This window comes from Lepidochelys kempii, chromosome 5 (genome assembly GCF_965140285.1).
Source record: "Lepidochelys kempii isolate rLepKem1 chromosome 5, rLepKem1.hap1, whole genome shotgun sequence".
NCBI lineage: Eukaryota > Metazoa > Chordata > Testudines > Cheloniidae > Lepidochelys > Lepidochelys kempii.
The window spans coordinates 24,911,744-24,938,250 of NC_136384.1; the positions used below are offsets into that span (position 1 = coordinate 24,911,744).

General features: G+C 40.1%; 2 protein-coding genes across 3 annotated transcripts in view; one reads left to right on the forward strand and one right to left on the reverse strand.

Annotated features, from left to right (window-relative positions):
- Positions 1-6,619, forward strand: part of DNAJC21 (DnaJ heat shock protein family (Hsp40) member C21) — an 18,898-nt gene extending 12,279 nt beyond the window's left edge. Inside the window, exons 10-12 of the mRNA XM_073343717.2 lie at positions 674-852; positions 4,632-4,707; positions 6,125-6,619. Coding sequence (XP_073199818.1) covers positions 674-852; positions 4,632-4,707; positions 6,125-6,292 — 423 coding nt within the window. The 3' untranslated portion in view covers positions 6,293-6,619. The remainder of the gene's footprint in view (positions 1-673; positions 853-4,631; positions 4,708-6,124) is intronic.
- The window catches only part of AGXT2 (alanine--glyoxylate aminotransferase 2), a 25,903-nt gene continuing 5,090 nt past the window's right edge, over positions 5,695-26,507 (reverse strand). The window contains exons 5-14 of one of the 2 annotated variants that reach the window (XM_073343719.2): positions 24,768-24,862; positions 23,734-23,827; positions 21,339-21,432; positions 19,381-19,481; positions 15,888-15,980; positions 12,685-12,817; positions 11,818-11,906; positions 10,078-10,227; positions 9,665-9,763; positions 5,695-8,022 (exon numbers count right to left, since the gene is read on the reverse strand). In XM_073343719.2, the coding sequence (XP_073199820.1) occupies positions 7,912-8,022; positions 9,665-9,763; positions 10,078-10,227; positions 11,818-11,906; positions 12,685-12,817; positions 15,888-15,980; positions 19,381-19,481; positions 21,339-21,432; positions 23,734-23,827; positions 24,768-24,862 (1,059 nt within the window). In that variant the 3' untranslated portion in view covers positions 5,695-7,911. Of the gene's footprint in view, positions 8,023-9,664; positions 9,764-10,077; positions 10,228-11,817; positions 11,907-12,684; positions 12,818-15,887; positions 15,981-19,380; positions 19,515-21,338; positions 21,433-23,733; positions 23,828-24,767; positions 24,863-26,507 lie in introns of both variants that reach the window. The other variant, XM_073343718.2, reaches the window with a different exon arrangement.

Below are 26,507 nucleotides of genomic sequence, written 5' to 3' on the forward strand. Positions count from 1 at the left end.
ACAAGTACTCCTTTTCTTTTTACAATTCTAATTGTTACCCTTTCAGTGTTTAGAAGGTTGAGAAAATCTTCTATCTGGTTGCCTCAGATCTCCTTGACCCTTGTTGATCTGGGTAACAGTTGCAATGTTTTGGCTGAAATTTTCCTGAGGCAAACACCTGGCATGGAAAATTTCAGCCCGAATGCTTAAGTTTGGCAGTCATACTTCCCATTAGAAAACCTTGTTTTCAGTTGCTTATCAGGCAACTTTAATAATGGTCCTGATAGAATCACCTAATAAAAAAATTACCAAAAAAAAAATGTAGCTGTTTCGATGTATAGAATCCTAGAATATCAGGGTTGGAAGGGACAAGATCATTCCATCCTCCCTTCTTTATGCCTTAATGGCTATGTGCTATGGGTTCCGGCAGAGTCTGAGCTGTACCTCTTAGACCTTTGATAAAGACTCTTTGGCTCTCTTCTCTTCATCACAGGCTGATTCTTTCTCAAAATGTCACAGCCAAAACTTCAGGTCTTTTCACCTCACTGCGTCTCTCACAAAACATCAGTGTAAAAACAGACATGCTAGATTTTCGTTGAGGCAAATTGTTTAATTGTTAAATCTGCAATTACTGTACACACAGTTGCCAACTAATTATCTCAGAGCAATAAATACACATTTTTTCTTTGGACAGACTTATGAAGATGCTACAGTGGATGCTACAGTTGAACAAAAAGAAGCTGACAGTGCAGACCGGGAGGACAGCATAACAGAAGAATTGGAAAATGTTGGCCAAAGAAATACTGCTTCTGAAAAAGCAAGTGCTGCAGAAGCTGTAGATGAAGTTAATGAACCAAAAGGCGAAGCAAAAAGGTAACAGCATCACTTCGTTGCATCCTTTAATTTAATAGTCCATGTTTTAAAGGCCTGAATTTTCTCACCAGTATAAACTGAAAGCTACTCCATTGAATTTGAGTTATGGCAGAGTAAAACTGGTATAAATTAGAATTGGTTCCTAACTTGGCATTGGGTTTAGATTGCAAATAAATACCCCACACTTAATAAACAACCAGTATCCAGACAAACCTCCTTGTTAACAAACATGGTAATCTTGTAAATAATATTTCTTTGTTTTGCTGTTAACAACTGGATTTTATAATGTCTTTACAGGGGAAAGTGGCAGGGGCACAACTGGGAGTTAGGCACTTAACTCATGTTTGTGCCTTTAAAAACCTCATTCTGTTAACTGTGTAGCAACTTGATGAGTGGTTCTGGGCATTAATTATAACGATATTCTTCATAGTTATCCAAAATGTCACCACAGTAAGGCAGTAGTTCTCAGCCTTTCCAGACTACTGTACCCCTTTCAGGAATCTGATTTGGCTTGCATACCCCAAGTTTCACCTCACTTAAAAACTACTTGCTTCCAAAATCAGATATAAAAATACAAAAGAATCATGGCACAGTTACTGAAAAATTTGCTTACTTTCTCATTTTTACCATATGATTATAAAATAAATCGATTGGAATATAAATATTGTACTTACATTTCAGTGTATAATATATAGAGAATAAACAAATATGCAGTTTTAGTTTGTACTGACTTTGCTAGTGTTTTTTATGTAGCCTGGTGGTAAATATTTGCCTAGGCAAATATTTAGGTGACTTGATGTATCCCCGAAAGACCTCTGCGTACCCCCAGGGGGTACATGTACTCCTGGTTGAGAACCACTGCAGTTGGTTACAGGCAGCAATTTTGTTTATACTAAAGTACTCATTTTTGACTCCTCCTGTAAAATTAGAACTCTGTTTACCGTCTTAGTTTTTGGCTGGAGCAAGTGGAACGAAGTTTTAAATGTTTAAAAAACAAGCTTAGTGGAAAAACTGTACAAATCATACATTTATGCATTTTAAATAGTAACTTACATGAAATATTCCATCAGTAGTAACTGTTTAACATAAGAATGGCCACACTGGGTTAGACCAATGGTCCATCTATCCCCGTATCCCGTCTTCTGATGGTGGCCAGTGCCAGTTACTTCAGAGGGAATCAATGGAATAGGGCAATTGAGTTATCGATCCCCTCTTGTCCAGTACCAGCTTCTGGCAGTCAGAGGCTTTGGGATACCCAGGGTTTGTCCATGACCATCTTGGCTAATAACTATTGATGGACCTATTCTCCATGAATTTACCTAGTTCTTTTTTTAATCCAGTTATACTTTTGGCCTTCACAATATCTGCTGGCTACAAAATCCCCTGGTTGACTACTGTATGTGAAGAAGTACTTCCTTTTGTTTGTTTTAAACCTTCTGCCTATTAATATTGGGTGACCCCTAGTTCTTGTTTTATGTGAAGGGGTAAATAAGACTTCCTTATTCACTTTCTCCACACTATTCATGATTTTGTAGACTGTCATATCCCCCCTTACTTGCCTCTTTTTTGAAGCTGAACAGTCCCAGTTTTCTTAATCTGTCCTCATATGGAAGATGTTCAATACCCCTAATAATTTTTGTTGCCCTTTTTTGTACATTTTCCAGTTCTAATGCATCTTTTTTAAGATGGGGTAACCACAACTGCTCACAGTATTGAACATGTTGAAGTAGTGCCATCATATATTTCTATATCATTTGTTTCCTAACAGTTCCTAACATTTGTTAGCTTTTTTGACTGCCGCTGCACATTGAGCAGATGTTTTAAGAGAACTATCCATGATAACTTCAAGATCTCTTTGAGTGGAACAGCTAATTTAGACCCCACCATTTTGTATGTAAAGTTGGGATTATGTTTTCCAATGTTCATTACTTTGCATTTATCAATGCTGAATTTCATCTGTCATTTTATCACCCAGTTTAGTGAGGACCCTTTGTAAACCTTCACATTCAGATTTGTATTTAACTCTCTTGAGTAATTTTGTATCATCTGCAACCTTTTCCACCTCACTATTCACCTCCTTTTCCAGATCATTTATTAATATGTTGAACAGCACTGGTCCCATTACAGAGCCTTGGGGGATCTGCTATTTACCTCCTTCCACTGTGGAAAGTGACCCTTTATTCAAGATACTGCACAGTTAAACACCACTTTTGCCAGTTCTCGTGTCTTTGAGTACTGTGATGTGCGGACACTTATATGGAAAATTTTATGCAAACAGTTTAGCAGCAGGAAGACATTCCTGTGAAGCTGTGTTGAAAGTTATGCATAAAGCTGCACATGTGTCACAGATTGTGTGACATTTGCAGCACCCGCTATGGCTGGCTCCAGGGCTGCCTGAGATCAAGCAGCTGCTGGGGCAGTTTGGGTATAGGAGGGGTAAGGAGTTGCTGGCATGTCCCTGCAGCTTCTAGGCAGAGGGGCCAGTGGGATCTGCTCACTGACCCTGCCCACAGGCACCACCCTCGCAGCTCCCATTGGCTATGGTTCCCGGCCAATGGGAGCTGCATAGCCGGAGCTTGTGGCAGGGGCAGCACACAGAGCACTTCTGGCCTTCCCTACTGCTTGGAGCTGCAAGGACATGCGGAGGGAGGAAGGGAGACTGCCAGCCCCGCCAACCCTCCCCAGCACGAGCAGGGGTCCAGGACCGTGCGCCACTACCGTGTAGGGGTTCTGGGCCACTGCCTGCCTCCCTGCCATCACTATGGGACCAGCACCCGTGATGCCCCAGATCACCCCCTGGCCCAAGTTTTAGTCAGGGGTATATAGTAAAAGTTCTGGACAGGTCATGAACAGTGGAATTTTTGTTTACTGCCCGTGACCTGTACATGAGTTTTACTAAAAATACCCATGACTAAAATGTAGCCTTAGTTATGCACTAAGCATTGTGGAGTCCTTACCTCACTTATTCTTCAGCTTTAAGGAAGTGACATGAATGCGACAACTGCTGCTTCACCTTCCTTACATTTTCATTGCACAGCAAAGTTAAGTATATTTGCTTGCATAGTGCTCCCTTTCCCAGTAAACCTGTAAGGCCCTGTGCATGTGCTTTTTTGCCCAAACCAAAACACTCAAAACGGCATGTCTCCTCTGTGCAGGCTGCTTCCAGGTCTAATGCCTAACTCCAGCTGTTTCAGCACTTTAACTGGTCAGCATTAAAAAAATATCTAACAGAATTGTAATGGGGTAAAGTACATTTTATTTCCCCAACTTGTTCTCAAACAGTTGAACCAATTTTGCTCAGAACTTGTGCTTATGAATACAATAAAATTCACTTTTGGACAAATGCCAAGCCTGGAATATATATTTCAGTCCCACAGGCAAAAGTTTCAGAACATTCCAATGGTCTGAAATGGGTTAGAATGGAGAACAGTATGCACTTTTAACTACAGCAGTCACTTCCATTAGAATAACTGCACAAGGTGGGAGGGAACCCTCAAAGTAGTGAATCACTCACAAAAGACTATTTATTAAGCAGAAATTAATGGTGACCAAAAAACTGAACTGAAAATGCCTTAAATGGTAGTTTGTGCAAATTTTATTTTAAAAAAATAAATTAACTTTTTGGCCCATTTAGGTCCCAGTCCAGTACCTATTGAAGTCAGTGGACCATGAGATTTAAAAGCCTTAGTAATTTAAAACTATCAATCCTGCTGAATGTGTTCACTGAAAAACTTGGTTCAGTGTGACAAAGGTAATCTTAAACTGTCTTGTCTTTTCAGCATCCCTAAGCCTAAAGGAAAGAGAGCCAAGGATACAAAAAAATCTGTTAAGGTAACTTCAGAGCTTCAAGATAAGGTATGTGGAAAGTATTTCAAACTACAGATTCTCAATGGCTGGTAAACAGTACACTGTCATAAAAACAAAAGTCTTTTGGTTTGGTAGTTTTCCAGCTCCTGACATTCTTCTCCAGTTCTCAAAAGCTGCTTTTCCCTGTGTGTTTTCATGTATTTGTCCATAAGACACTTCCTGTTTATGCCTGTTTACCAAAACCTAAGGAAATTGGATACAACTTACCTTTTCTTTGGAGAAAAGCTGTGTTTTGTTTAAAGCTAAATATTTCAGCTTCAGCTAGGACAGTCTTCTGCATACATTGATCTTGGACTAGATCCAGCTAAACTTAAATCTGTCTTCTGGCCTCTCTCTGTGTGGCTGTCTAGCTGTCAAACGAAAGATATGAGCTGCTGCCATATGTTTGCATGGAACAATGGGGACCCACCGCCTAGTTAGCCCTGTTAGGCACGAATGCAGGTTTACTTTAAAAATAATGGCCTGACTATCTCCTTAAACATATGTAGGCCATTACTATGAAACTGTTTCATAAGAACACAAGAGTGGCCACACTGGGTCAGACCAAAGGTCCATCCAACCCAGTATCCTGTCTACTGACAGCGGCCAATGCCAGGTGCCCCAGAGGGAGTGAACCTAACAGGTAATGATCTAGTGATCTCTCTCCTGCCATTCATCTCCACCCTCTGACAAACAGGCTAGGGACACCATTCCTTACCCACCCTGGCTAATAGCCATTAATGGACTTAACCTCCATGAATTTCAGTCGCACCTAGAGGCCTCAGCCAGGTTGGAGCCCCATTGTGTTAGGCAATGTACAACTATAGTGACAACAGCTCAGTTTTAATATTAATTATTATACACATGCTGATGGATCTAGATTTGGATTTAAAAAAAAAAAAAATTTGTAAGTAGGTCTGGAAGGACCTGCTGATGATGATCTTCTGCCCAAAGCAGTTTCCATTCTTAATAACAGAAATGTACAGACAAGGAGAGTTAGAAATACATGTTGATTTTATTAAAAAATGCCATCACTCATAGTCCTGTTTCTGAAATGCCGACTGTCACTCAACTTTAAACAAACACATTAGTATGCATAGTTTTGTTTTAGGGGACACTATGTTTCAATTCTTAGTCTTCCTTGCAGATCCATAGTTCATTTAGGAACCTATTTGGAACTTAATAAGGAGTGCTGAATAGAGCTTATTTGCCATAAAACACTTTTCAGATGTTCAAAAAGAGTTGGTGGTCACATTTTTCTGAAAGAATCATTCATGCTTATCCATTTCAGAGGTTAGCTCTTTGTTGAAGATAAATGTTGCTGTTTAATATGCACTCTTCCTTAGCCAGTAAAACAATAAAATATTGTTTTATTGTTTCTATAGTATCTACTGACATGAAGCATTGTATTTTTTTCTCTTACCAGAATGAAGATATTCCTATCCACTGTATAACCTGCAATTGTGAATTTCAGTCCCGGAATAAACTGTTTGAACACTTAAAGGCCACAGGCCATGCAAAAGCAATGCAAGCACCAGCTGTAAATGGTGCTGGGAACAACAGAAGCAAAAAAGAGAAACGTAAAAACAGATAGGACTTCTTGATTGTTTTAAACTCTGTTTTTGGGTGCATATTTGAAAAAAAAAGTCTCTGAAAACCAAAGGACAGGAATCCTACAATCCAAATTAAATTGGGAAGCAGTTCTTGGGCCTGCAGCAATTTCAGTGTGGCAAAACATTTTTATCTTGTATTAAAAATTGTTTATTTTTTTTACCAACACTTCATTAACGACTGAATTTCATCTTGCTGTTAATCTTGAAAAAATAACAAATATTCTTTAAAGCTGGTCATCCTAGATACCTAGTGGGACTTGTATGAATGGAAGTGTACAGTAGGAGGAAATAAATTATTTTAACACTTACTTTGTTCTTTTTATTTTACAGAGCTCATCTAATGTGAGTTAGGATGGACAGGTGTCTGTGTCTGACCATCTGCCCATTCTAGACCACCATACCAACAACAAAAAATTAGAAAACTAAGACAAAGTTGCTCTACTGTTCCCTACAGGACCCTAGTTCCTATCTAGGATGTGATGCAAATTAAGGCCCCACAACTATAAAACTATTTGTAGGATAAGGGCTAATCTATCCCCAAACTTTGCATACATAGCCAAAATGTAAAGAATAAAATACACAAGGGCAGTGTCATACCTTTTATTGGACCAAGAAATTAACTCACATTTGTAAACTGAATTAAGTATAAATTGTCAGACAGGATTAAACAATCCAGCAGTTATCTTGAATGGGGAAAAAGATCTAAGGTATATGAGATCTCTACTGATGACAGGAGAGAGGAAGAGAACACCATCCCTGGCTGCTGACACAAGGTGGTGAGTGGCTATCAGTCAAAGGAGAAAAGATCACTGTTGAGAGTGGGCAGGAGACTAGAACCCACTGATGAATGATTATACCCTTATTTAAGTATCTTCCTCTAAAACTACTAAATAAAATCCATCCTCTTGTTACAGCTTACTCATACAACTTTCCTTCACTGAGGCCCTGCTTGAAGAGCTTCCAGCAGATCCTCCACTCTGGAGGAATTTCACTCCTACCCCTCACTTCCTATTATGACTAACTGTAGCATAGTTTTCCACCAAGTGTTTTTCAGGAGCAAAGTATTTTGTCCTGTGATGCTGCCTCCAGTCTTGGTTAGGATAAGCAAATGTCACTGTAGCAAGATTACACAGAGCACTCCCTCTGTCACTGTAGAAGCTACATCCAGAATTCCACCTATTAAGAGCAAAACGGCCAGGCAGAAAGAAAGAACTATCCCAGATATGATAGAATTGTAAAGGCAGTATCCTTCAGCCTACCTTTTCATGTAGTGCCAGCCTGAGCACACCAGCCACTGTCACTTGCTGGAAGACACTACCTAATTTTAAAAAATGAGGTTTGATTTGTGTTAACAATAGGTATTGTTTTCTTACCACAACATTGCAATAAAACTGACTTCTTGCATGTGTAGCAAACTGAGTCACAGTAATCTTTCACATTATTTAAACTCATAAGAGTTACATGTTCAGGAAAATTATATCAATCTTCTCTTCATACTTTAAGTTTCTTGCCAGCTGTAGTTAAAGCAATATTTCAGGGCTTGGAGGGTGATTCTCAACTGTTACCAAACATCCTAGTAAGGAGAAACATTGTTCATAGTCTATTTTGCAGCTGTTCTTTCCAAGTGTCTCATTAATGCAGCATGAAATACTTCCACTGCAAAGGCTGCATCTTGTTTAGTAATGCACATTGGAGGTTTAACTCTAAATGTCTGAGGGGAGAAAAGAAGAAAGTTTGAAATTACAGGGGGAGGCACAGACTAATTGATGTGCAATGACACGAACACCAATCCCTGCATTTTTTTAAAAAGTAATCCTAGAAAAAGTAACAGGTACCAAACTAGTTGTAACAATGGTAATACCAGCCTAGTCTAAGAGTGGCAAACTACTCCCATGCAAGAAAACAATTTCACACCAGCAGATGCTAGGCATGTGCTTTAAGAAGCCTCAATGCTATAACTGGACAGAGGAATTAAATGAAGGGAGGGAGCCCTAGCTAGTCATCCTGAGATGTGTTGCTGCAGGCTTCAAGTGTGTAAAAATAAAACTAGCAAAAGGAACAGCCAGAGGGTAAGAGGGGGGAAAACAGTGATGTTTTCTATACCAGGTGAATCTATTTTTGTAAGATGTGATTTTAAGTAGTGCACTTCAATCACATGCTCTTTTCATTGGCAAGCATTTCATGGTTCTGTTCTGCAGTGTCTCAGAATGGAATTGAATTTAGTTTTAACATATGTTCCCTTACTTAATTCAGGCTTTCAACTGTTTAAATCAACCAGAACAAAATCATTCCTATTTGAATTCCACTGACTTATGTAAACCTTACTAGTGCCTATCAACTGTTACAGTTGTGGTTGAACTTTGACTTAAAATATTATTTACTTCTGTGCTTTCTAAATATTAGACTATTTGCCCTAGGATGTGTAGTTTAAAAATCAGACCAGGCATGGGTATTGATAGTTTTAGAGAAGCTGAACCCTTACAGCTCCTACTGCTGTCCGTCTGAGGACAGATCACCTGCACCATCTATAATCAGGCTGAAATATTACTAGACCTCCTTCAACAGGTGCAAGTCTGTTCAAAACAGTTGATTGTGCAATGCAAGAATTAATTTGAGATGCAGTATGCACATCAGCAAGTCTCCACCAACCCCTTTCCCTACTATAACTTATTCCCAAGGAAGCTGGCTGATCTGAGGGAGCCTGGTTAAGTCCTCTGCCTGTCTATCCTGGCTCTGAACACTGACAGCAGTAAGCTAATAACCCTACCCATTACCTTAGAGGAGGAAAATGCCAGCAATCCTTTGCTGCCTGTTAACTTATTCTACTTGGAGTGGAATAAGTTCTCTCAAACAATTTACTGGGTACAGTATTTAATAACAGTCTGGGTCATGCCCCCATGCTGATGGATTCATAAGGAAGAGATGCTCTTATTCCCAGCTGGATCAAATTTTATCAGCTCTCCTGAGTGTATGCTGTGCTGATACAACTGAACAATAGGCTAGAATTGATAGTTGTACGCATTGCTGTTTTAGATAGCATCTAAATTCCACAGAGCTAGGGAATTCAGAATTGGTTGATAGATGCATCACAAACTACTATTAAGGGTCACATTTCTTGTCTGAAAGGTAGGAATCAAACAGTAGTAAATAACACTTATATTGAATATACTATAATTGAGAGGATTAAGACAAATAAAGCTTCTTGATCTGCTATATTCATAAAACATGATAGTCTTGTTTATGAACGTCTCACTTTTTTATAATTCTTAAATTGAACAGAAGTAATTTTTAGAGAAGTCAACTCCACTGCAATTTAGTCAGGACAAAAGATACATAAACATCAGTTACTGTACCTGACTATAAATTCCACCCCTGCCAATCAATACTCCCATGTCTTTGCAATCTTCCCAGATCTGACTCATCTCTTCAGCTGGAAGAGGTTGACGACTGTCCTGTGAAAAGGGGGGGGGGGGGAGAGAAGAGAGACAATTTTTTTGGCTAGATGTTAAACTAAATTATGGAAAAAGCAACAAGTGTTCCATTGCTACCACCCTCCCTGGAGAAAGTTAATGATTGTCCTGCCTTTTAGGATGGGACTATTCAGAATTCCTGATGTATTAAGCACTTTGAAAATTCTAAGTTTTAGCCAGTGCAGAGTTCTGACTCATTTTCAGAGAAGTAGCTGTCAGTCAGCATATAGTCATTTCACAGGAAGCCTGAGTCTTAATACTGGGGTAAAATAGAAGGGCATGTGCCATTTACCAACCTTATTCTTCACCATTTCTATCCCAATCATAAGGCCTTTGCCACGGACATCTCCAATGATCTCAAACTTATCTCTCAGTTTAGCAAACTCCAGTAGCATGTAAGTCCCCACTTCTTCACTGTTCTTTTGTAGACCATCTTCTGCAATAGCCTGGTTAAAAATGATATACAAAAACAAATGTTGTGGGAAATAATAATGTATAGAACTTGGCTCATCTGCACCCCCTATAACGGGCCTGCATTCTCAATGCCCCTCAGCAAAGATTTACAACAGGCATATATTATTAACCCTGCCTTAAATTTGACCTCTTCAAGTATAATAGGAAATGCTGTAAAAAACTACACTACACTTGTCAAATTAACCAACATAGCTTATGTCATATCCTTTTTCATTGTTTACCCACCAATTAAAAATTGATCTCCAGATTCTAGTGTATATTTGTGAGGTTTGACTGTGCATATAAAGCTGACGATCTTAATCCGTTTAAAAATCTGTCAGGTTCAGTTTAGCCCTCTTTCCCTTGCCATAGCACTGTCAAACTATGGAAGGAGCCTATAATTTGACAGCATACCTATTACTCCTAAAGCTTTCTGGGAAACCCCTGAGTACATTACTAAGCTATATTTAGCAAAGCATTCACTTTAAGAACGCAGTAACTTAATTTGATTTATTTCTAGCAGTCCCCAGCTCCTGGCACAGAATCTAATATCTTGACCGTGCACCAGTAGCTGGGGGCTGTTGGAAATAAAAATAAAAAGATGCTATTGTATTTAATCACGGACCTATACGAACCCGCTCGTACACTGAATTGCAAAAATGAAGAGAACAAAAGTTTTTGCAATTTGCGAGGCTAAAACTGGCACATTGTCTTAATTTAATCCTTTTCAGACTTTGAAGATTGGCTAAAACAGAACCTGGATCTGAACTATCCTGGTAATAGTTATTTTAAACAAAAAATAGGAGGGGGCGGATCTCCTAGGTTTTTTAATTACTATGCTGACTGTGACGATAGAGAGCGATTCAGAGGACCAACAGCCTATTCTGTTGGAACAAGCCTCCAGTAAAATCAGGGTGTAATATGGGAGCCAGATATTCAGAACCTGGCAATACAGTTTCAAAATGAGGCTTAAGGAAGGATATTTACATGTGACCAAGTGAATGTGGCTGTTACAGACTAAATTACCTCACATCAATAGGAGCATGTGTGTAGCTCATGCTTTTCAAGGTGTTGCATGAGGATTTAAGTTCACTATTTTTTTTTTTAAAGCGGAAGCTGTGAGGGTTAAAATACGTTTTAAATATGTGCCTCCGAATAAAGTGCTTTTGCTAGTTTAGAGGGGTTCTATAAAGGAAAAATGATGAAAACTCCCTGGGACAGAACTACATAGAATTATGACAGCTACATAAGTAAATTCCATATACTTCTATTGACAAATAAGAAGAATATAAGCAAGGAAAGAAAAAGATGAAGCTGTTAATCATAGTATTATCCCTAGAGTAATTTAAACTTCCTATTCCTGCTACAAGTTGAAATCAGTTATAGAAATGGGAATAGTCAGGCAATTTATTTTTTCTACAAGGGCACATTGCCTATGAATTAATAAAAATAAATGTTTGTCTCATTTTCTGTATGTATTAGAAGTTCCACCATTGGAAAGGGAAGTAGCACAAAGCTGCCTCTGCCATAACGCATTGCAAACAATAACGTAAGACACTATGAACATATCACTTTCTTCTTACATCAAGAACTGCAGATCCAACTACACAGGCCAAAGGGTTTCCTCCAAATGTGTTAAAATGAAGGTTTTGAGCCAAGGAATTTGCAATCTCTAAAAGAAAAAGAATATTCATTGATTTCCTTCCTCACAATTACCTGAAGTCTGATGATAAGTACTTATCAGTTTTCACTTCACATTTAATAATACTATGCATCATTCTCTGTTTTAACTCCAGGCAAAAGGAGAAGAAAATGGTATATTCTTGGTAACCGATTTGAATTTATTAGGGCAAAGTTCCAGAAAATACATGGTCTGTGTAACAGATGCTAAAAGGAAGGGGGATGGATTTTAATAGATGAAGAGTTAAGTTTCCAGCAGAGCTAGTGAATTATCCACTACAGCAATGAATACATCCATTATTTCTCTGAGACATTAAATCCACTGACTCGTTAGTATTAACCAGTCAACAATTCTGGAGTTGTCCAGAATGCTTCCTTAGTATTATGTCTAATGGGTAGGGCAGTGAACTCAGTCAGGATTTCTGGGTTCTGTCAGGTCTGCCAACAACTCATTTGGGCTAGATGCTGATCTCAGTTACCCCAGTATAAGACCATTGATTTTAATGGATTTACCTTAGATTTGAACTGGTGTAATGGGGAGCACAATCTGAGTCTGATAAAAAAAAATTACACTCTTTCAATGCCTCAGTATTTTTTGTGTGTGCAATGGGGACCATACTTACCAACCCTGTAAGCATGTTCTGAGACTAAATATTTTAATATTTCTAAAGTAATCTGGTTGGACAAAAGGCTCTATGGAAGCTAAGTTATTCTACAATATATTTATTATACACCTCAATTTCATGCTTTAAAATAACAAATACTTATACCTGGTGTGGTTACGACAGCTGCCATTGGAAAACCATTACCAATTCCTTTTGCCATGGTAACAACGTCAGGGACTACACCATGTGTTTGAAATCCCCAGAAATGGCTGCCAGTTCGTCCAAAGCCTGTCTGGACCTTTCAAAAGAAAATCCAAAATTGTTCAAGTTGTTTCTTGGTTTCATAACTTGTATTTTGTCTGTGCCTTTCTGTTACCAATTTGCATCTATAGCTATAGACTCTAAATGCCAACTTTATTCTAGCAGGATCCTCATTCAACTCATCCTCACACATTTTCTTTCCTATGCTGAATAGTGACTGTAGTACAAGTCCACTATTGGTTTTGTGGACAGCTCATCTTTATAGAGACACTGTACACTTGATGCAAATGAAAAGTGGTATTGTATACATCCTACGACTATCTTCTGTTGTTACACAATTTAAATCTACTCTTATTACTCAACACGTAACCTGAGTTAATATAATGAACTTCATTAGAGAAACTACACTGTGATGAAACTGCTAAGCAGGAGACAATAATTCCCATCAGCCCTTCGCCACTGCATATCCCCTTCCTCCTGGCCTGGTAGGAGAAAGGATCCTCATCCAGGAAATGCTCAAGCAGCAGACTACGTTCCCCATTATACTTTCTTTTCCATTGGCCAGGCAGGAGAAAGGACCCTGATCAGGAAGTGACTGGGCATTTTCAGGAGGCAGAAACTGCTATGGTAAGTCAGATACAGGGAATAACCCCCAGGAATTGTATACAGAGCCCTGTGTGGAACAGACTGGGACTGCCACATGTTACAGCTAGTACTCCTGGGGGAATTCTGTGCCAAAAAATTATGCACACAATATTTTAAAATTCTGCATATGTTGTCAAAATAACACATTATAGTCACACCAGTTTCAATTATTTTTGGTCATTTATTTCAAAATACCTGTCAGCAAGTATGTCTAACAATACAGACAACAAAAAAGATTCAGGAATTTTTTTTTTGACAAACAGATTCCTTACTAGGCATATTAATACAGAACTCCAAGTAATAATTCATTTAAACTACAATAACGAATCGTATTTCCCACACCCTCAGAAGCAGTGCAAAGGCTGGGGGGAGCCAGGGGTAACAGAAGAGCTGAGGGAGATGAGTAAATTGCTGGGAAGGAACCTAGGTGTGAATTTGGGTTGTTGGGTATGGGTGGGAAAAGTATGGAACAGTTTTTTTCAGGGGGTGGGGATGGACTGTTAGGGAGCTTCCCCCATGCAGACCCTGGCTGGCCTCTTGCCTCTCCCATTCAGTCAGGCACAGCTGCCCTGTCCCCATCTGTCCCTGCACCCCCATGTGTCCCTCCACTCACACGCCCACTCCCCCATCCCCATGTGGCTCTGCACCCATCTCCCTGTGTTTCTGTGCCCCACTCAGCCACTCCTCTGTCCCTGCACCCCCTGTCTCTATGTGTCCCTGTGCTCCCACTCAGCCACTCCCCTGTCCCCATGTGTCTCTCTGCCCCTACTCAGCCACCTCCTTACCCCATAGCTCAGCTGTTCTTGCGCCACAGTGCCCTCTGGTGGACAGAAGGCAGAACTGCAACAACATTTTGACAAGATTTTTCTGTGCAAAAAAATTAAAATATGTGCATCTAATTAATTATGCACACGTGCAGTAGCACAGAATTCCCCCAGGAGTAAACTGGGTTTAGGTCTGTGTGGGACTGATTGGGAAGCGACAGGGCAGGGAGCCAGTGTCAAGTGGCCCTAATGAGAGACTCACCACTAAGCGATCCTGTCCTTGAAATCTGCAAATTCCTCTTTGCTTGAATACATACCAGACTGGAAAGGCCACCCCGGGTACTCAACCTGAAAAGCCCTAACTCAGTTGGGCTGCCCCAGGGACCCAAACAAGAACTGCTATTGCTCACTTTGAACTGTAATTGTTTAAGCCTCCATGCCTAGGATAGTTGCTAACTTCCCCATTCCTGCCACCCCTGATAAAATACTCTTTCACTTAGCCATGTGTCTGAGTAGTTACTGGGACCCACCAGAATTACCTCCTACAAGGCCTAGTTGCTGAAGCACCTAACAGAGCTTGCTTCTGAGTCATGGTATACCTGGCACATTCCTGGCACCTTAAGGGTTTGGTGTACTCCAGCACTGACCAGCTATAAAAATTACAATACTAAGAAAGTGTTTTTTATAATGAGAGAGCTAACACCTTTTCTCCTAGTAAACATGGCCAAAGGGACTGGGAAGCTGTCAGTTCCACTGAAGTCAATGAGAATTGCAGCTGTGTAGCATTTTTCAGAATCTCCAGTTTCAAGCTGTAATAATTCTACCACCCCTAACACCTCTAGCATCCATCAAAGTGTACCTTAGTCACTTAAACTGTTTCCCTAACTGAGCTAGTTAGTTAGTAAAAAGAAAAGGAGGACTAGTGGCACCTTAGAGACTAATCAATTAATTTGAGCATAAGCTTTCGTGAGCTACAGCATGAAGTGAGCTGTAGCTCAGGAAAGCTTATGCTCAAATAAATTGGTTAGTCTCTAAGGTGCCACTAGTCCTCCTTTTCTTTTTGCGAACACAGACTAACACGGCTGCTACTCTGAAACCTGTTAGTTAGTAGTAATTCAGATTGTCTTAACCGAGCAAATTAGATTTAAAATGTGTAACTGCAGAAGAGTTGCAGAAGGCTCCCCTCTAAAGTTACAGAGGTACTTGCCTTGTCTACAATACAATTTTACAATGTGATTAAAGATTAAAATTTTACAAATGTAAAAACTGTTTTCCTAATGCAGACAACGCCTCTCTGGGTCAGGCCTCAAATGAGTAATGGTAAGAGTTTAAGAACCAAACATGTCTGCTGATGTAAATAGGTCAATGGAGCTCTACCCATTTACACAACCAGTGAGTGGGACTCTAAGATTTTGCAACATAAACTGTCAACGGAGTACTATTTGTGTTAATTTAATGCACATGAAAGTGAAGGATTAACAACTTCTATTAGCTTTGTCTAGCAAAGGCTCTTGTGCTGGAATGCTGCACTTTGTTCCCCTCTTAGGCTGTGAAACAGGAAAGGATTAATTAAAATAAATTCAGAATTTAATACAAACTATTTCCTGGTCTCTATTTTGCCTTCATGTGATTGCTGGATTTTTCAGTAGCCTGGCAGAAATATCCCAATCCCTAAAAATTGTATTTCTGGATACTCACTTCATCTGCAATACAGATGCCTCCTCTTTCACGCACTAGCTGAAAAGCTTCCTTTAGAAATCTTTTAGGATACTGAACGGCTCCATTAACACCCTGTCAAAAATGAACAAATATACTGTCTTCAACACAAATGCTAAATCACAAACACAGGCAGTCCTCAGGTGATCAGACAGCGAGAAATCTAGGCAGAATTTTAAGTCACTAGATAACTTAATGATCAAAGTTCCTTTTGTGGTAGATCTGTTTAGTCACATTGCTAAACAGTCAGAAATGGAGGGAGTGGCTTTCTTTTGAACTTGAACTCCCACTTTTTATCAATATTACATGGGCTATAAGAATAAAACAATATGAAGAGTTAGGAGACAGTGAAAAGTAAAAGATAAAACATGACGTCAGCCTTCTCTCTCTAATACAATGTTTCCCAAATGGTGGGTCGCACCCACCTGTTGGCTGCAGGAAGGTTCTAGGTGGCCCAGTGTGAAGAGAAGGTTGGGGGGAGGGGAGATGAGCCCACCCCTTATTCACTACGCAGCAGCAGCTCCTGTCCTGTGGGGCTGGGCCCGGTTCCCCGCACTGCGTTTTGCGACCTAGCAGATGGGCCAAACCTGAGTGGTGCTGCGACCCCTGTCTGCCAGGTTGCAACACCCAGAGCAGGGAACTGGACCCAGTCCTGCAGGTCCTGACTCGTTTCCCTCCACCCCCGCAATCTGGACTCTGAGTGGGTCACAAAGAGAGGCAAAAAAAAGTTTCGGAACCACTTGTCCAATGAACCAACACCAAATATGCTTCAGAGAATTATACTCTGTATGGCGACAATATCTGGAAAGCTGTATCACTTGTAGGCATGTTATTACCAGAATGGGACAAACTGGCGAGAGTTCACAGACCAATGGCAAACATGAACTGAGAGCTGGAGCAAATGATTAGGAGAAGACTAAAAGAAATGATTTAATAATTTTATTAAGATGATGTTAAAATAAAAAAAATGGTACAGAGTTTAAGCATAGAAGTTTCTGGTTATCAGGGAATAACGCATATACACTTAGATTAAAATGCCAAAGGTGGGGGGATAACATAATAGTCTGGGAGTATATAAAGCTTGCAAAACCCCAATGGATGGAGAGAAATTAGCGGAATACCTAGGTGTAATGGGATGAAACTAAGCAAGCGAAAATTTAGTCCAAATATCAGGACAAAATTCCCTTCAGTGAAACTGTTATACTCTAAAGTATATTCCCAGTGGAACAGATTGTTATGTTGGATCATATTAAAGAAGTTCTGTATTAAAATCACAAATGAGTTTGATTCCCCATAATTTAAATTCCAGGGTATTACTAATTAAGAGGTCTCTTGTGTTTACTGTTTCTCTCCCTCTCTGTGTGAAACTTGCAAACTGCTAATTGTGTTAGTACATCCTAAGACAGAGTCTGTTCTCAAAGCAATACTTTGTAACAACAACTACTCACACAGAAAGAGACTCAAAGCGATACTTCGTAACAAAAGAAACAGCACCCAGAGACTCCCCACCCTTTTGTTGTATTTATTTTGCTTTGTTAACAATTATGATTAAAATAGAGATAGAGGATGTATGTGGATGGATGCTTGGTGTGGATAATAAATGAATGATCAGGGAGGTGCTAGCCTAAGAATCCAGTGTCCCTCGGCTGAAGAAGGCGTCAACTGGAAACAACCAGAGGACCCCCGGAGGGCAGACTGGAATCCACCTAACAGCCTCAAGGATGGGAGGACCGAAGAACAAGATAACATCTGGCAGCACGGAGCCATCAGGAATGTGCCATCTGCTGATTGATTCAGCAACAGCATGATGAAGCAATTCCCATAGACTGGCATAGGAATAAATTCCTATAAAAATGGACTCGAGAAAGTGAGAACTTTGGGGTCTGATTCTGCAAACCAACTTTCAGGAGCATCAGATGTGCATTTGACAAGGCCCTGCTCCCTCCTTGTGTCCAGGCCACCTGGCCAGTGGCTTGACACGAGTAACTCTAAGGCTGGTAACTATAATAACAACCTTGCAGAACCCGTGTGTGTGTATGAATGAATGTGTGAATAAATATGAAATTGAATGGAATGTTATAGTTATAACTAACTGCTTACTATGATTCTTTCTTTATTCACAATAAATGTGGCATTTTGCCTTATCCCCTTTCATAAGATCCTGCTGGTTTTTATTTTATTGGTATAACAAGATGGAAACTTCAGCACTAGGAAATTTAAAATTAGACTAGGTATAACACCAGAAAACGTACTGTAGGGCATAACCTTGGTTTTGGAGCAAGATGGACTTGATGGTCTAACAGGCCTTTCACTTCCCTAACTTAGGCTAATATCTTAAATAATGGACTATGAGGTTCATGTCATAGGGGAATGCCTAGAGCCTGTATGAATTAAATGAAACTTAACTACAGCTGCACTGCCAAAAGAGAAATCCCTCTGACCCAAAAATGCAATCATGAAGGAAGAGATGAGGAGAGTCAGAAGTTAAGTACAAGGGAGTCAGAAACTACAAAGGAAAGCAGAGGGGGAGCGAGGATTCTGTGGATTTGCTAGATAAACTAGGCATAGTGCGATTTGAAGCTAAGTAATTCCTAAAATTAATTCTCTATGTTATAATAACTAGGCTTTTAAGTATGATTTACTGTAGACTCAGTGGGTATCAGTCACTTACGGGGTGACTTTAATACTTTTAACAGACAACTTCTACAGAACCAGTATACTGCAGAAGGGAAATTGTAATTAGGAATGAAGTATTCGAAACTAAGTTATAACATGCACATTTGTATAATGTATTAGCATTTCAACATCCCGAGAATGCAAACAAGACCTTAAAGAATAATAGTTTACAATAGAGCTCTGTACACTTTTTAATCTATCAACTGATAGCAGATAGGCAACACTGGTTAAAATTACCTGTTTTGCTTGAGTCTGACATATTTTATTAAATACTTGTATATTAACCAGAAATAATTTGCTAAATATTTAAAATCAATTTATGAAAGAGACATTAAGGCTTGTAAGGCTAAAATTTGATTTACCAGTTTTGTTTTGTAGGAATAGTGTGCATCTCAAATTGTCCACTGGTCTGTTATTGAGTAGACAGGATATGGAAAATTTAAGAATCCTGTTCTCAGATATCAAGGGGAAAAAAAACAAAACCCAAAAACAACACCAAGAATGAAATCCTGGCTCCACTGAAGTCAGAGGCAAAGCTCCCATTTGACTTCAATGGGGCCAGGACTTCTCCAGGATGTCTTGTTGGCAAGTCACCCTCCTGGAAAAAAGTTAAGATTTAAGTAATGTTGCAGCCCTTCCTTTTGAATGATCAAAGTGATTCAGAGAAGATTAAAATTGCTATTGTTAGAGGGAAGTTCCATTTAGGGCTTGTCAATCTTGTAAAAGACCCGTTCAGGTTTTAGCACTTTGTGGTTTACTGTACTATTACAATCAGAATGAGGTATGGCAAGTCACCTACTTGAATTGGCTCAGCGATAAACCCAGCTATTGCCTTTGTAACACAAGTACTCAGAGTGTCTTTGAACTGTTCAACGTACTGGTCGTTTGCTTCGCAACAGCCTGTGCGGAGGAAATACTGATAAGAATAATGTACTGAAAATAATACAAAGTTAGGTTAATAATATGAAACTGCAGTGTTTTAACATATGTAAATAAGAACATCTCTTTAGTGTTTTAACGTATGTAATAAGAACTGTAATGTTCCCAGATTAGAGTTACCAAAGGAAATTAATCATTTTGTTTCCCCACATATTTTCTGTGTCAGCAAGTCAGTCTTTTTTCTTACTTTTCCTAGTTCACAGAAGTTAGAAAAGAGCCACAGTCTGACTGCATGGCATCTTTCTCCCCTTCTACAAAAAACCCCCAAACCACTAAGCTTTTTTAAACCATTTATTCTCTAAAAAGTTCCAAAGAATCACAGAGTGCAAACAGAAAGTTGCAGCATATGAGGGTTCCCCCATCCTTCAGACCAGTGCTATATATGCAAGGCAGGCAGTTATTAGAAGAACTGAACATCAGCCCAAGGAATGAATGAGCAGTTTGCCTGGATAAGAAAACCTAACTGGTTTCAAGACTCAGCTTGAGAAGATTATGGAGGGGATGGTATGATAAGATTGTCTACCATGGCACATGGCCCACCTGTGAATGCTAGACACAGGACACTAGATGGGGAGGACTCTAAGTTACTACAGAGTATTCTTTCCCAGCTCTCTGGCCGGTGCATCTCACCCACATGCTCAGGAGCTAACAGATCACCATATTTGGGGTCAGGAAGGAATTTCTCCCCAGGCCAGATTGGCAGAGACACTGGGGAGGGGGAGGAGGAGTTCACCTTCCTCTGCAGCACGGGGCACGGATCACTTGCTTATTTGAATTAGTGTAAATGGTGGAATCTCTGTAACTTGAAGTCCTGAAATCATGATTTAAAGACTTCAGTAGCTCAGCCAGAGGTTATCAGTCTATTACTGGAGCAGGTGGGTGAAGTTCTGTAGCCTGAAATGTGCAGGAGGACAGACTAGATAATCACAATGGCCCCTTCTGGCCTTAAAGTTTATGAGATGATAAATATAAGACTAAGTACATCTTGGTTCAGCATGATTTCTAATGAAAAGGCAGGTGGAATATTATGGAAAATATATGACTGTATGTGACTGGGCATCACTATGTACTGTAACAGAACATAAACCAGATGTCTTCAAGTAATTGCAAGCTAGTGTGACTCCTCCCTTTATTGACCATCAGTGACAAAGAAAGATGGCAAGAGACTGCTTTGTTGTGGGAAAAGTGAGTAAACAATGTTTATTGCACCTAGGAGAAAAACAATATATTTTCTAATCATCACTTGTAAAAGATCAGTGGAGCTTTCACATGGACTGAACACACTCTGCAGCATCCATAATGCCTTGTTCCATGCAAGACTTTTGCCACCCAAAGTTTCAGAGTTTTTGATTTATAGTTTACATTGATCATATGTCCCTTCAAGATAAGAGATGGACATCTACCAAAACTTTACCCAGGAGAGTAGAAAACACATTTGTTAGTAACCCTAATCTCCTGGCAATGCTAAATATTTCAGAGCAGCAGGCTACTGATTATGATAACTGAACTTGACTTAGTCATTAGGGGCTCAATTCAGGATTTTCAAAGGATTCTACAGGAGTTAGATGCCCAACTCCCACATATTTCTGAAAGGGAGTTGAGGGTCCAATTCCTTTAAGCCCCTTTGAAAAAAAACACAGCCAAGAGGCCCTATTGATGAAGACTTGCTTGCCAAAATTACAATCATCAAACTTCTCAGTAAACAGTAATATTCTTAGCAGTGTATACATATTTGTCTATGTTGTTAAACATCCAGTTGCCTTCTCCAGTCCCTTTTCTTATGCACCTACCAATGGACATTTTTTGCCACCAACTAACCTTGAGAACAGCTGCATTTCCGAATAGTTTGCACCAGAGAATCTCGGCAATAGCTTCCTCCCCATGGACCACGAAAAACATCTGGTAACATTGTCTGCAAAGCACAACAAACAGCTGTAATTTTGACAGTGTGAGGAATGTAAGTACTGATCAACAGAACATTTTTTATATACACTGATCATTCTGAAGGTCATTAAACACTTATTCCAATACTGTTGTTTTGTTTAAATAGAGCTTGTGATAAAGAGAACTCAAAAATCTGATTGCATCTGAGACCTGATTCAGCTGATCCGTCCAAAAACGACTTGTGAAAAAATAAATAAGAACCATTTATCCCCCTCACAGATTTGAGGCCTCATGCAGAAAGTGAGGTAGAAGGCCAGAAATTAAAGTTTCTGAAGTTAAAAACATTCTGTCCTCAAGTGACTATTTTTGGGGGTATTCACTCACAGCTGACCTGTTTATTTTTTAGTTATGTTAGTTAATTATTGTTACCCAAGATTTACTACAGTTTTGTCCAAAATGGCCAGTTTAATTCCAAGATTCTGTAGAAAAAGGGCAGTGAAGTCAGAGAATTAGGGGGCTGGAAGGGACCCGAAGAGGTCATCTAGTCTAGCCCCATGTGCTGAGGCATGACCAAGTATAACACAACCATCCCTGACAGGTTTTTGTCTAACCTGTTCTTAAAAATCACCAGGGATGGGGATTCCACAATCTTGCTTGGAAGCCTATTCCAGAGCTTAACTATCCTTATGGTCTGAAGCTTTTCCTAATATCTAACCTGAATCTCCCTGGTGCAGATTAAATGTATTACTTCTTGTCCTACCTTCAGTGGACATGCAGAACAATTGATCCCAGTCTTCTTTATAAACAGCTCTTAACATATTTGAAAACTTACCAAATATGCCCCTTCAGTAATCTTTGCTTAAGACTAAACATGACCAGGTTTTTTAACCCTTCCTCATAGATTAGGTTTTCTAAATCTTTTATGATTTTTATTGCTCTCCTCTGGACTCTCCCCAATTTGTCCACATCTTTCTTAAGGTGTGGCACCCAAAACTGGACACAAGACTCCAGCTGAGGCCTCATCGGTGCTGAGCAGAGCAGAGTGCGAAAATTACCTCCAGTGTCTTACACGACACACCGGTTAATACACCTCAGAAAGACATTAGCCTTCAATTTGTGATCCACTATAACCCCCAGATCCTTCTCAGCAGTACTAATGCCTAGCCACATATATTCCCCATTTTCCTATTTGTGCATTTGATTTTTCCTTCCCAGCTGCAGTACCGTGCACTTGTTTTTACTGAATTTCATCTTGTTGATTTTAGATAATTTCTCCAATTTATCACCGTCATTTTTAATTGTAATACTCTCCTCCAAAGTACTTGCAACCCCTCGCAGCCTAGTGTCATCCATGAAGTTTATAAGCGTATTCACTCCATTCTCCAAGTCATTAATGAAAATATTTACTAGTACCAGACTCAGGATAGACCCCTGCAGGACATCATTTAATATGTCCTAGACATCTGACCATGAACCACTGATAACTACTCTGAGTACTGTTTTTCATCCAGTTATTCACCTTGGAAGAACGCAGTGAAGTCTAGTGGAATGATGATAGCAGGCTGGAAGCCAGGAATTTATACATTATAATCCTGACTCTGACAATGACTATGTGACAATGGGCAAGTCACGTAATAAATTCTATGGGCCAGATTCTTATCCGCACTCAGAGAAGGCTGGGTGCATCGAAGAGCCAGGGGGAAGCAGCACATCAGAAAGGAGCCCTTTGGGGGGCAGTTCTGTGGCTGGTCTGGTTCCTGGCATAGATTACATTAGCCAACACCAGCTGCCACAGCCTCCAGAAACCATTCCTGCAGCCATGGGTCACCACGCTGTAAAGATACTATGCACACCCCTTTCCCCAGACACACCCCCTATGGTGGGGACTCTGAGGGGGTGTTGCAGGAGCCACTATGTATTTCCAAAATATTTTCAGTCCAAAAGGGAATCCCCTATGGGCCAGCTTTAAGCAGCTTTGCAACAGCAAACCGGACAAACCTGCCCTAACAGACCTGAGAATAGGACCCAGCGGCTGATACACCATCGCTCTGCATCTTGTGCAGCATTTATACTAGTACAAAGCGAGAGCCAAGTGGGTATAAAGCACTATCATTCCCATTGCTAGCATTCTTCATTTGCTCTGTGTGGATGCAAATAACTACACAAGGTGCAGTGAAATGGAGAATTAGGCTGCATATATACTACTTATCAATCTCAGAGGGCTACGGGGAGGCTTGACGATGTAAAGCATTACATAAATACTGTAATATTCAAACAAATAGAAGGCTTGTTATCCAGCAGATATGACAAAAAGCAACAAAAACCTCACTGTTTGGCAGCCAAACCCATTGGCGACACCATGCTTATAAGATCCAATGGACGTCAAACCCAGTGCGTATGGACTGCCTCCGTGGTATCCTCCTCTGTGTGAACAGAACAAAGCACACAAACAACATACATTTTCTTCTGATTACACTAGCTGCAAAAGTTTTTAGGAAGAAACAATATCAGTACAGTATTCACAGAAGGCTGGTTTCTGATGTGTGTGTGTGTAAGACAGCAAATCATTGGAAAACATGGGTGCATCCAATAAGGGATGCCTCTTGACCTACACTCTGCTCTGAGTACTTAACAGCTGTGAGTTTTCATTGCAATTTAAAGCACACTTAAAAAATAATACGTGAATTTAGTGCTCATGAAGGTGAAGGGCTAAGAACACTGGTTGGAGCCAACGGCAATTCAGGTAGGTGCTGTGCAAGATTCCTCATGCAGGTCTGCCAGAACATCTGAATCCTACATTACAAACACCCCTGCTGTTTTAATTTTGGACTCCTCTTCTCTCCCAAGTTGTTACTGCCACTCATGAGAAACTGGGTGGTGGTTTGGGGTTAGTTTAATTAGCAATTCAGAATTCATTCATGGGAATTAACATATCAGGTGGATTTCAGAACCCTGTGCTCAGCAGGATGGCTGCAAGACTACCAGTTTGTTAAGGTCTGCCTTTCTAACTATTTTTAAAGGTGTCTATTACCAACATATCTGAGCAGAATGGACATGGTTTATAATACTAAAAATATAAATAAATATTACACACACTTTACTTAAGGATTATAAACAGAAGTTATAGGTCCTAGGTGAATGCATGGTTTGTAAATGGAGTATTTCTAACACAAGCAGACTTGCTGAATCTTAGCTCCCAATGACTACTGCTGTTTTACTCTATTTTGGCAGACAAATGAATTATTTAGGATGTGTCTGTGGCAGAATCTGGTTAACAAGGGCTCATCATCTTTTTCACGCATTATATAGATATACAGATTGATTATGAAAAGGGAGTTTCATAAAACACCCTAATATAATTACCTGAAACAGATGAGGTCAAAGTTACGAGTGTAAAGCCTTGCCATGAACATAGCCAAGTCATTGGCTTCTGACCCACTGTTAGTCAGGTAAACCACCTAAGGAAGAATAAATAGCACATCAATTGTAATTTTATTATACCGAACATTTACTTTGTTTCACAATGGCAAATCTAACTAAATGTAGCTGTTTAAAGAACCACTTTTCCCGCAATTTGCCTTCAAAGAGTTTGAAATATTGAGTGCATCTGTTTATTTAGTACAAGACAGATTTATTTTCATATAAAATATCACTCAGCACTTGGAATGATATCCTGTCACTGACAAGAGGAACTCCAAACTGCAATAAACTTAGTGATGCTCATTTGCTGTGTACAAGGGCCAAAGGTAGGATGTCCCTTTAGAGGTTATGTCTACACTGGAGATGAAAGGTGTAATTTCCAGCTTGAGGAGACATACCTGCACTAGCTCTGATCGAGCAAACATGCTAAAATAAGAAGTGCAGGCACAGTGTCACGAGAGGCTAGCCATCCAGAGTACAATCCCACCCGAGACCCTGGGCAGGTATTCAGGTAGCTTGTGCATACTGTGCTTTCGTGACTTCCGTGACATCTTCCACTCACTGCAGCTGGCACCCAGCGGGGCCCCGGCAGGGTTCCAGCAGCAGCAGTGACAGGCAACAGCATCCTCAGGGGGGCCCCCTGCAAGGTTCCAGCCACAGGCAACAGACTTCTGAGGGAGCCTTCCTCAGGCTTCCAGCGACGGACCATGGGGGTGGGGGAGGAAGAACACCTCACGCGAGCAGCTGAGAATGTTCCATTTTCTCTCTGGGAAATATGGTCACCCTGCAGCTCCCAGTCACCATGGTGGTGGGGGAAAGCATGGCTTGCAGCAGCAAAAGTCACAGACAGGTTGTGACTTCCATGAATTTTTGTTTACTGCCCGTGACCTGTCCATGACTTTTACTAAAAATAACCATGACAAAATCTTAGCCTTACTAAGGAGGCCATGTCTACACTACTGGCTAAATCGGCACCGCTGCAATTAATGCAGCAGTGTTGATTTAGCTGATCTGGTGAAGACACGCTAAGTCGGTGGCAGAGTGCTCTCCCGTTGACGTCTCTACTCCACTTCCCAGAGAGGTGAAAGCTATGTCGAAGGGAGTGCATCTCCTGTCAACATAGCACAGTGTAGACCCACTGTAAATCGACCTAAGTTATGTTGACTTCAGTTACATAATTTACATAACTGAACTAGCATAATTTAGATTAATTTACAGCATTAGTGTAGACCAGCCCTGAGTAGTGTCAGGGACTACTGCTACTGAGTCCCCCAGCTAACTTGTGTTTTACAGTCAGTTTGTATGTACTACGTAAACAAACTGGAATAAAAAGTTTCCTTTCCCAAAGTCTCCTATCCAAGTAAAACTTAGGTGCTAATTATAACAATAGCACGCAAAACATTTTTCAACTTATGAGTGATTTTTAAATTGACAGTGCCTCTTTAAGAGGAACTTTGAAGAGAAAGTGGGGATCCAAGCAGTAGGGCAACTGTTTACGGTTTTATTCATGTGTGGCTCTGAGTTCACTGTAAAGATCAGCATTATCCTGAGAATTGTCATTTTTTTCTCTTTACCTGAAGCTTTGTACTCCCTTTGGGGATTTTAAATAAGGATATGAGTTTGATATTACAATATTTTGTCTCCAAATAACGTAGCACTCTCCATTATCAAGTGAAATAAAAT